The following is a 12,313-nucleotide window of genomic DNA, read 5'->3' on the forward strand; positions in this document are numbered from 1 at the left end:
CTCTTTCTTTCTCTCTATCTATCTCCATCACCCCCACTCCCTGTCCTTCCTTTACTCTCTCTCTCTCTCTCTCTCTCTCTCTCTCTCTCTCTCAGCATTCAGCAGAGGTACTTCTCATGTTACGGCTCCTCCGCTGCTAAAAGACATCCTCCTTTCTTTACCCCCTCTCTTCTTCCCCTTACCCTAGGGCAAATTCTACCTGTCAGATCAAACAACTACACACGCACACACAAACAATACACACACAAGCTCACACAGACCACACTCTCTTTCTCTTCCGGAGAGAGAGAGAGAGATATCAAATATGAGAGTAGGGAATAAAGAAAGAGAGTTTGTTTGTCTAATGCAGACAGAAAGGAGAGGGAAAGAGACAGAGAGAGAGAGAGAGAGAAAGAATGAGAAGAAAAAAAGAGAGAGGGAGGGAGGGGGGCTGGGCAGGAGCGAGAGAGAACACAGAATTAATAAGTTTGCACGGCTGTGGCCTCAGTGCAAGACAAAGAGATCTTGTTCATCTGAGGGGAAAAAAAATAGGTTCCTGTCTGAGAGGCACTAAGCTCAGGTATTAACCCTCCACATCTCTGCACCACGGCAGGAAGAGAGCAATGACTGGAGAGGGAGAGAAGAAACGTAACATTTCTTTCCAACGGATGTTAATGTGCTGATAGCATAGCAACATGCTGATAGCATGTTCCTTCTTTTGCTATCTGTAACTGGTTCATCGCTTGTTAGAAGGCCATGTTGAGGTTAAAAAACCTGGCAGACTTGAACATGGAATTGGTTCCCGCTTCTGTTCAGGAACTCATTTAACCTGTTCAGAGTCAAGTTATGCTGTAGGGTACGTGTGTGTGTGATGTGCATATTCAGCACATGTTCGACACACACACACACACACACACACACACACACACACACACACACACACACACACACACACACACACAAGCCCGCAAACAGGTGACACACAGCTTCTCACACCCTGGCTTAAGGCTTGCTGTTCCACCGGTCTGTTTGCTTTAAAACACACCCATCTTAGCCAACCACTCTTACAGACATGAACGCATCTTCCTGTAAAATCTGTATGTCAAAAAATAATAGAAAAATGACACTATGGGTAGTACAGAGGAAACAAAAAATCACCTACACAGAAAGTCTTACTAATTCTGCCAGGGTTGCCCAGGGTTGGGGAAACTTCCACTATGAGTTTACAACCACACACACACATACACACACAGTCACACACACACATACACACACACACGCACACACACGCACTCACAACCTGGCAGCCATTTTCAGCCCTGAACTCTCCAGGACTTCAACGCTCTCAGACAGTGTGTCAGCAACATACTGGCTGCCTTTATTAACCAACTGAGCTTTTGTGAGCGAAGAGTGTGTCTCTCTTTGTGTGTGTGTGTGTGTGTCTGTGTGTCTCTGTGTGTGTGTGTGTGTGTCTCTCTCTCTGTGTGTGTGTGTGTGTGTGTGTAGACTGGGTTCTGGGGGAGTGGGGGCCCATAATTACACTAGGAAAGCGTGCTATTTGTGTTTCACCACTTGCCTTTAATATGATGAAACTCTAATAAACACATAATGAGATTTTCTCACAATGACTCTTTTCTATAGCGTGCGGGTTGTGGGTGTGGGGTGACACAGAGGTAGTGTGGTCTGTGTGTGTGTGTGTGTGTGTGTGTGTGTGTGTGTGTGTGTGTGTGTGTGTGTGTGTGTTGGGGGGTGCTGTTTCAATCTGCTGCTAAAGCTCAGACTCATAGGTCACTTGGCTCGCCTTTCCCTTCCAGAGCAGCAGCTACTAGGCCTGAGAATTAACAGCGTTCAACGCAGTGGATCATCAGACGACCCTCAAATATACAAACCTCACTTAAAGACCAAGATGAAGCTAGTTGATTCCAAAATATATTTGTATTTTTTTTTTTTTGTGTTGGTGAGATGCGGGGCGTCTGCTTGACTGGCAGAGCCGCTGATCAGCTTCTGAGATGCCAGCGCTGGGAACGAGCTGAGCGAACGTTTCACAACCCATTAAATGCAACGCGATAGGTTCAACGGCAGGCCATTCATTTTGGTGATATGTTCTGGGGAGTTGTCAGAGCACTTTTAAGTTACGGCATAATTACAACCCAGAACACACTCCCCCTTGAAAAAAAGCACAGGCATACATCATGCCTAACCAAAATAGCATTGCACACAGACGAGTGATTATACACCATATCTGACAGCAGAGGATAGCCTCACTGTGCCAACGATTGATATCGCTCAAAACCCCTAGTCTGGATTTGATTCTGACAAAAACAATAAAAAATGTGCACTACTCATACAACCACTATGATTCATATGCACATATAAATCTCCATAAAAAATACTGTTAAGGAGAAGCTTGATGCTATCTACAGCCAACGCAATGTTGCAACGCAAGCAACACAATGGAAGTGACTTGGATCCATGCTTTATGGATGGGAAAACACGTCTTGGGGTCTTCCTTACCTGCAGTATCCAGTGGCATTGCTGTACTTGTGGCACGTGGCGTTGTTCACACATGGCTTTGTAGTATCCAGGCACTGCAGAGCTGTAGCACAACACAAAACACACAAACGTCATTAAACCAGACTGACAAAAAAAAAAAAAAACACACACACACTCGGGTCTACGCCACTGTTTTTTCCCCCGTTAACTCAGATCGTGGAGACACTGTGTGGTGAGACAACCAACGTCTCGCTCACAAACACACACACACACACACACACACACACACACACACACACACACACACACACAGACACACACACAGACACACACACAGACACACACAGAGAGCCAAGCCAAGTGGCTTTTACCTCACCATTTTAAAGTCTGGGGGGGGGGGTGGGGGAGGCTCTGAAAAACTGAAAGCCACATACATACAACAAAAAGTCTGAAAGAAAACACAAGCCAAAACAAAAACAGACATCCAAACCCATAGAAAGCAGACAGTGAGCCAGACAGCACACCAGAGACAGACAGGTAAGTCACTGCAGAGGAAGCCAAACACACTAAAGGGGCTGATACTGAGACAGCCTAGGACAATGGGACCACAAAGCTCCGCTACGCTACGCTACAGTATGCTATCGCTATTTTAGCTGCTTTTGTTTATTGTTTAGCTAACACGCATCCCAACGCTGGGGTGAAGAAAACCCTCTGGTAATGTTCAGCTGATCTGACATAACAAGAAAGTATATTGTAAGTGAAGTTGATGACGGCAACAGGAAAATATGTTTGAATTAAATTAGGAAAAGTGGCATCACAAATTCAAAATTGTGCACAAGTAGGCCTATCTGAGAAACACAAATGAGGAAAAAACTACGTAGGCTACATCCAATCAAATTAGTAAAAAAAAAAAAAAAAAAAACGTTTATATTCACATACACCATCTTTATCACATTAACATTAATTAAATATAAATTACATTAACTAAAAGATTGATTACAAGGATCCACAAGAGGGTCATAACATGGCATAACAGACTGCAAAAAAACAAATCTTCTTAGCCACATCTTTAACCATCCCCTCTATCTCTTCTACCTCAGAGAAAACAACATTCTGAAACCCCCACACACACATTTTTAAAGTAACACCACTCTAGGAAAACAGATGAGTGCTTGATTGGGTGAAGAGTTCAGCCCTAGCAAGCAGGCCTCACACTGCGCAAGGCCTGAGGACTGAAGTCAGATGATTTCACAGCAACAGCGACACACACACTCACAGGAAGTGCACTCAACACTAATAGTAGTGTTCTTCCTGTGCGCTGCCGCTGGCTGACCGTGATGTGCACTTGTTAGAGGTAAGCAGGAAATACCCTCAACACTGCACCAGATCAGAGGAAAACACACAAGGGGTTGGGTTTGGGGTTTATCAAGAGAAAAAAAGGGGTTAACGAAAATAAAAAAAAGTAAAGACATGTGCATGAGTTGCGTTCTGACTAAGGTTTTACCGATCTACTACAACACTATGAGTACGTCCTGATTCATCTGTTTTCACTGAGTTGAATTTCAGATCCTGTAGATCCAAAACAGTCATCTATGTGAAAGTGACTGGTACAGGGGCTCTCCTGCACTTCCCATACATCCTGCTGCCTTTCTCTACTGACCATAAAAGCCATTAATATGCGACATGGATATTTGACAATCTCCTCTGCCTTTAGCATAATGGACAAATTGCAATGATTTCCAGTTCATAAGAAGCTCTATTGTGATATAACAAACATCTGCAGCATGACTCTGAATCATTAAGGCTTACCTCATCTCTTTCTAAACATGCGGATCATTTCAACATTTCACTGTGTATTTTTCATACATGACTCCCTGATAAAACAACAAATGCGAGACATAATAATCAAATTTTGTTAAAAAAAAAAGGAAGGAAGTGGTTATAGCCAACCTCACCTCATCCTGAACTTGACAGGACATGCATTTTTGGATATCAGGCCACCAGAGCAGAGACATATCATTTTCATAACTGTGGCGCAACGTTAGATATCTCCACCATCTTATCAGATAGCGCTTCGGCTCATCCTTAGCCGAGAGTGTCTGTGGATTGGCAGCAGTTCATGCGAATACTTTCTTTTTATCTGGGATGACTGCCCAAGCGGACCATAGAAGCTCAGCAAATACTGCTGACACAAGTGGCCGTTTCGGTTCAAAAATACTATCTTTGACTCTTGAGATGTGGTATGCAATTTTTAACTACAAATAAATTGCTCCAAATAGGTTACATGGCTTTGGAATTCACAATACACTATACACACATTCGCAATACATATACACACAAGTTAAATATTTCTTTGTGTATCTTTTCACTATTTTAGAAATTAGTGCTATGTGGTTCACTAAAACGTCATGTAACTTAACCTTACACATAATCCCAGCGACAATGATCACAATACCATTGATATAAATGATCAATATTCAAGAGAAAATAATTCTGTATCGGTACTGAGATCAATATGGGCAGATATCAAAACTCAGGCATTGTAATCCCAATCACAATGGAAAGGGGAAAAGTGTATTGGTGCATATCAGTACAGTTAGAGCAAGAATACAGAAATGTGACTAGGCCTAATTGAAAAATCTGCTCTCTGTGATAACAGCGCAGTGCAGTTAGTCTCTGACATGCCTGAATGCACCTTCTTTTAAAGCGCTTGAGTCTCTCTCTCTCTTTTTTGTTCCTAAGTACACCCCAGCGACAATACCGCTCTGCCTGAGAGAGAGAGCGAAGAGAAAAATGAAGTGCAGACAAGCCCAGAGCAAAGGACAAAAAAAAACAGACTTGGGGAACTGTGTGAGAAAGGGAGACGGAGGGAGGTTTGAGAAAGTTTATGGAGAGGGGAATGCCAAGAGAACAGGCCGAGGCCGGGGGGGGTGAGTTGAAAAGCCATTAAGTAAGTAGAGGGAGGGGTGGTAAAAAGAGAGTGGGAGAGAGACGCGGGAGGGGAGCAGAGAGAGGGTAAAGGGAGTGAGAGAATGAAAGGAGAGGGAGGGAGGGAGAGAGAGTGACAAAGACAGAAAGACAGCAAGAGAGCGCTGGCTCAGTCCTGACTGGTCTGACGAGCTCCACATCCACCCTGTCAGTGTGCCAGATGAGATGATCTCACAGGACTTGAGACGGACTGCCACCAATTACTGCGCTTCCACTGCAGGGCAGGCAGCCCACAACCAGCACCGGCTGGCGGCTTCACCTCGCGGCTGCCGGTGGTCGGCCTGCTCCCATCTCCACTCCTTTAAGGCCCATTCACACCAAGAACGATAGCGATAACGATAACTATAAATAAATATCGTTCTCGTTAATATGAATGACGACGTTCACACATAAACTATAACGATAACGACCTGAAGAACGATATCGTTGGGGATCACTTTCAGAGCGATTTTCACAACGATAAAATGCTAATAGCCAATCAGAACCCATCGAATTTTAGCCGTCACATTCATTAACACAAGGAGAGACTTTGTTTATCGTTGTTCAGTGTGAACGCTTTTATCGTTATGGATATAGTTATCATTATCGTTATCGTTCTTGGTGTGAATGGGCCTTTACCCACCTTCTCCATCTCCTCTCCGTCCCCCCCCCCCCTCCCGTCCTCTCCTCTCCACTGCCCTTTTCTACAAACTGTGCCATTCTCCTCACCTCCACAGGTCAATGTGGCTTTGGTTGGTGATAGACAGGGTGTTTACCACTGGCTTGCATCACCAGTAAACAACAACAACCACAACAAAGTAATTTCACACATGCACACAAAACACCAAAGTCCCGTATTCTGGAGGTGGGGAAGCCCATCTGCTACCTCTCACCCTAACCAGAAAGAGAGAGAGCTTTCACTGGGTTTTGTTTTTGAGTCTCACCGCAAGGCCAGTGAGTAGGCTCTCCTGTGCTGAGAGCAAAGTGGGAGATTTGACTCTTGTTGAGACAGAGAAAAGAGAGAGAGAGAGAGAGAGAGAGAGAGAGAGAGGGGGAGAGGCGAGAGAAGGGGGCTAAGGACAACCAAATAAAGGTCCAAGGGGAAATCGGACAGCGTGATCTCAAAAAGCTCATTTAACACACCGCAGACAAAACCCTGACCAACCCTTCCCACCTTCACAGCCAGTGTATACACACACACACACACACAAACACAGATTCTGCAGGCCTGCCCGAAGGTTTCCTTCCTCATCCTTTGGTGAGACTTAGAGAACACTAGACACAGAGAGAGAGTGAGGTTGAGGGCAAGAATGAAGTGATGAGGGGAGGAGAGGAGAGGAGAGGAAAAGCTGAACAGATGAGATTTACTGTGCCGGGGTGGAAGCAGCCTGTGATCCCCGCTGATGAGAGAGAGCGTGAAGGTGTTTGGCACTAATGTGAAGCAGAGGTGGCAGGAGAGCTGCAACTCACGCCAAGAGCCTCAGCTCTTCTTTCACTGACTCCCACCCCCTCTCCCTCCCTCTATCTATCCCTCTTTCTGCCTCTCTCTATCCCCCTCTCTTCCTCTCTCTCTACCTCTTCCACTCTCCCTACCCCCCCCCCCTCTGTCCCCCTTATCCAAATTAGAGTCTGAGGAGTCTTTCCCCTCTTTCTCGTTCGCCGCTGTCTGACCTTATTCTCGTGCTCAAGTGCCTCTGGATTTGCTCTCTCTCCCACTCACACAGACATGAGGGGGCAGGGCCATCGCAGCCGTCCACTGATGTGGCCAGATGTTAAGAGGGCGACGCGTGTGTGCCTGTGCCGCGGGAATGAGCCGGAGGAGGATAAGTTAACCACATTAGAGAGACAGAGACTCATTCGGCGGTCGAATGTTGTCTGACGCTGCGTATATCTGAGCTATTTTAATGCTCGTGCTTAAATTGCTGGTAGAAGAATGGCTGGCTGTGCTTATAGACAAAAAGGAACACTCAGGAAGATGGACAAGGTTTTACCAAAGTTTAAACCAATAAAATGTGCCATTTCTTGCATACTTGTGTATTTTATAGGCCTAGTTGTAAAACCATGTTTTTTTATTTAGTTTTTCCCCCGCTAATCCTTCGAGTTACCCTCAACATATATATATATATATATATATATATATATATATATATATATATATATATATATATATATATAGCATAGGTCTACACCTCAACTTACGGCGTACCAACGTATTAAATATCGTTTGCAAACAAGGAAATTCCAACAAAATACAACAATAAGGCAAACAAGGCAAACCCCCTGCTAGTTTTGTCTATAGCCTTCCTTCGGACAAGCTGGTAAACACATGTTGATCTTGGTACGAATCAGAGCAGACACACAGGCCTAAAAAATTGGCGCCATTCAGTGGTTAGCTCATTTGTAAATTGACACAGATAATCACGCATAATGGGCTGCACATTGAGCAGATTTCCAGACAGCCTAGTCGGCTGACCAAGAGCACTGCAGAGCTCCGGCCGAAGCCTCTCCTCAGCTCCTCTTCAGCCACTCCTCCATGCCCTCATCACTGCCAAGGGCTTGAGGGAAGGGAATAGAGGGGGGCAGAAGAACACCCGAGGGACACTTCTGCTTCAGTCCATTTGTGTGTGTGTGTGTGTGTGTGTGTGTGTGTGAGTGGCGGGGGTAGGGGGAGCAGAGGGGGCATAAGAGAGGCATGCGAGTGACAGACGAGGGGGGCTAATAGTCAGTGAGTGATATGGGGAAGTAATTAGGGGGCTCTAGGACAAACGGCGCGCACACGCTCTCCGGAGTCCCTGGGCACTGGCCACGGTCCACACAGGACGGGAGAGGGGAAGTTGTTCGCACCGAGTGGGGAAGTGACCTTGCTTCCTGGCACTGCTCGAATGCATCAAGCTGCTCACTCTCTCTCTCTCCCTATGCCTCTCTCTCTCTCTCTCTCTCTCTCTCTCTCTCTCGCTTTCTTCCCATGTTGCTGTGGAAACAGTGCAGTTTTAAAAGGCCAAATTAAACAATGATTTGAGAGATTTCGTGAAACTCTTTATCCCCTTCATCCTAATGATTGTGAATGAAAGGATGTAATGATTGCACATTTTTCATGATGCCCTCCTAACAAGAAGAGTCATGCTGAGGTCAAGGTATTTTCTTTATTTTATCAAGAATACACATTCATCATAAGAGTGTAACAACAAACAATCCAATGCCCGTTTAAGGACTTCTTAATTCTAACATGGCGACCATGGCTGTAAGGGAGACAGGACCTCCCATGGCTCACCCCAGGATGATGAGGAGACGTCTTCCTGAAGACTGGCACTGCAACCCACCCCACTGCCCTCCATGGTGCCAGGATTACTGTGCCATGCCGTGGCTGGAATGCAGGACATCTTAATTCCCTGTTAATTTGCTAACCTGTTCAACAGTGCAGACACAACGCACCCTTAATCCCCACCAATGCTTGCAGTTAAGCTCCCCTGTTTCCCTCTTTCCCCCTCTCTCTCTCTCTCTCTCACACACTCTCTCTCTCTCTTTCTCCCCCCTTCATTCTCCTCACCTCCAGCTACACTGTTCATGAGCTTAACCTGGCAACCTCACAGCCCAAAATTAAAACAGCACTGCAACTGTGCATTGTCTAACCAAAACAAGTTAAACACTAAAACACTAAAATAATGTTTTTCCTGGATTGTAACCCGCAAACACCACAGAGAGTGTGTTTGCCCCAGCTCATCCCAGAGACCTCAGCCTCAGCTCAGCAGCCCTCCTCCCCCCTCACCAGTGGGTTGGAAGGGGGCTTTTATTGAAACCACATCTGGATCCTCCGTTCCCATGACGTTCCTGTCCGCATGTGCGATCCCACAGCCACCCTCAGCCGCCTCCGCCTCCACGGCCATTATTTACAGCCTGCAGAAATGCAGGCAACACAGAACACACGCACACACACACACACACACACACACTCACTCTCTCACACACACACACACACAGACGTGCAACCATCACATGTGCTGCAAACAAGGAGGGTGGCCAAGAGTCAAGAATGTGCACATGCACACGCACACGCACACGCACACACACACGCACACGCACACACACACACACACACAGAGGAGCAGCACAGTGAGGTAGCAGCAGGGCAGGGCAATCTTGTCATTGTCTGCCAAGCGACTGCTGGCCCAGAGGAACAATGGCGAGGAGGATGGTGGTGGCCGTGCGCTCTGCCGTCAGTGGGAAGCAGCATCAGCAGGCAGTAATGCAGGACCGTAGGCTGGGGGCCCGTCAGACAGATGCTGCTCAGTGTGCCACTGCAGTGTGGTGGGAGCCGTGCAGCCCGATAAATCACATTTCACACCAGGCGGCAGCGCCGGACCCGGGCAACAAACAAGAGGATCACTCAGTCACACTTTTTCAGCACACATACTCACACACAGGCAACCACACATCACAGCCGTCTAAACTGGGTAAATACATGCGGCTGGCCGTGACCCATGCAACACAGGCCATGCAAAGTCGTGTGCCATGGAAAAAAAGAAACTGGAAAAAAATAGATGAGCCCACAGGATGAAATTTAATACTCGCAAAACCAAAAAACAACATCATCCGGTTCACACAATAGGTGCACTGCAGCGTGGTGTTATTCTGAAACATTTCAGAGACTGTGTTGTACATGTATGTGTGTGTGTGTGTGTGTGTGTGTGTGCGTGTGAGAGAGAGAGTGTGAATTTGAGTGTGTGAGAGTAGTCGCCTCAGAATGGCAGAGAAAGAGAGGAATGTGAAACACCAACAACTACATTCCACCCACTTCTTCCACTGCCTGCAGCAATTCTATATTGTCTTGCTTTCCTTTGAGGGGTTCCAAAGTCAGACTTGAGTAAAATTTGCTAAACTTAAGGCACATGCTTTATTGAATGGCACAAAATACTATGGTAAGAAAGAGAAGTGCCTTGGTATGTGTGCGTGGTGTTTTGTGTAGAAAGGCTACACCAACGTGACTTTGCTTATCGACGTGCATCAGTAGCAGGCTATACCAAGAGTACTGGTATATATAGTGCACTTTGATCGACACGTTTAACGTTGTTGATTTTTTATTGTGTATATGATACAGCTTGTTGCTCGTTTATTTATGTACCCACAAAACAAGAACACGAGAGTAGCCAAGTATCAAAAACTCTCTTAATACTTATTTGTTTTATTGTAAATTCGGATTACAGTTTTACTGTGTCGACAAGGACGCTGGCAGAAAAAAATATAAAGTTTCTAAGTAGAAATGTTATAAAACGACACAAACGTCCCATAGTTTTATATTTTCATTCTATATTTCCCCAATATAAATTAGGACAGGAGTCCATTTTGAGTCCTGTTCACTTCAATAATAACCACGACCGAGCCTGTGCTGAGTAGCTAGCTAACGTTCACATCTGGACAGCGGTGCTGACTTCGACTACTAGCAGCTTGTGTAACTTTCTTGCTAACACAACACTCGACACATCCTTCGAAATAACCACGATGATTCAGAAATTGTCAGATTATAACAACTCACAAAGCTCGTCACTATTCTACATCATATTTAAAGGGTAATTAAAAAGCCTCTATTCTTCAACTCCATCCAGTGGAAACTTCGTTGACTTTAGGCAACCATGCAGTTGAGAGAGCTAGGTTAGCCTCCAGTGTGTTAAACATTTAACGTCTAGCCAGTTAGATTATTTTGGAGTTCACAGTAAACAACCACAACTGTACATAGCCTATAGATTCTGACGAGACAACAACTAGTTGTAACAACTTGATGTAAATAATATTTTTGACTCCAAACTAACTCAGCTCCTAGAGCGGGTGTCAAGATGCTTTGGGACTTCGCAGGGAAACCAAACTTCACGTTAACGTTAACCTTAGAGATGCGACGTTTTTAACTCAAACTACAACTACAAAGTAAAACGGTGATAATAGAAAAACACATCAGACACTTACCGAATGACAACTGGGTGTAGCAAATTACAAGGAAAACAACTTTGCCCGAAGAGATACCGGGAAATTGGCCCATATTTTCTGTAAAATCCACATAGAGTCACCAGCGCGAGGCTGAGCTCCGTCTCAGGTTGGAGTAATTAAACTTCAATAACGTGCACAGATATACTAGTTCACAACTAAGTCGTGTGCCAAAAGATAATACTCCTGTTTATTTCAAACATCAGGGTCGTGCCCACGAAACTGCGTTATATCCTTTTTCTTTGGCACTTCTCGGCGACGGTAAAACTTAGCTAAATCACCAAACTTCTCCCCTCTTGCCCTGTTGCAGAAGTCAAGTCATTCAACAGTATGCTTCCGCAGAAGTTACGGGAGGATCTATGTAATGTGAAAGGAGTTGCCTTTCTACTTGTGATCGCTCTATAATTATCTGGACCATCTTGTCCCACCTACTCTCGGACATATAACAAAAGACTGATTGTTTTCAGTCTGTTTAAGAATATTTTTTTAGTTGTATCGCTGATCATTACTGCCTACATCGCACTTAAAAACATTTTTTTCCTTTGCATGGCGGAGGAATTTTCACTTATTTTCAACTTCTGAAAGCTTCGGTTCGATGACTCAAATTTAACCCATTCGTGGATATTACGTGATGAAAAATCTGCCATTTCTTTGAAATTCCATACTGACGCACTTGACTTTCTTGCAATGACTATAAAACTTAACCTACTATAAAATCTAAGTTATCGCACAATGTTAAATGTATTCAAAGTCTTTTCACGACATCAGTTTGTTTATTTCTTCTGCTGAACAATGACATGTAAATTGTAGGCTAATTGCAAGGTCCTCTGATTGTTTCCATACCACACCGTGAATGGTTATTTTTCAAAAATGTGTAATCGGCTTGAGCTTTTTTTATTAG

The 12,313-nt window shown here is 44.9% G+C and overlaps 1 protein-coding gene across 1 annotated transcript in view; it reads right to left on the bottom strand.

The window, feature by feature from the left end:
* notch2 (notch receptor 2) overlaps nucleotides 1-11,699 on the bottom strand; it is a 45,940-nt gene extending 34,241 nt beyond the window's left edge. The window contains exons 1-2 of the mRNA XM_076278510.1: nucleotides 11,395-11,699; nucleotides 2,494-2,575 (exon numbers count right to left, since the gene is read on the bottom strand). Coding sequence (XP_076134625.1) covers nucleotides 2,494-2,575; nucleotides 11,395-11,467 — 155 coding nt within the window. The 5' untranslated portion in view covers nucleotides 11,468-11,699. The remainder of the gene's footprint in view (nucleotides 1-2,493; nucleotides 2,576-11,394) is intronic.
* Nucleotides 11,700-12,313: the final 614 nt, after the last annotated feature.

This window comes from Alosa pseudoharengus, unplaced genomic scaffold, assembly GCF_046254945.1.
Source record: "Alosa pseudoharengus isolate Yale_2024_CS ecotype anadromous, Long Island Sound unplaced genomic scaffold, YU_APseudo_1.1 YU_APseudo_1.1_scf_11, whole genome shotgun sequence".
In the NCBI taxonomy this organism is placed as follows: domain Eukaryota; kingdom Metazoa; phylum Chordata; class Actinopteri; order Clupeiformes; family Clupeidae; genus Alosa; species Alosa pseudoharengus.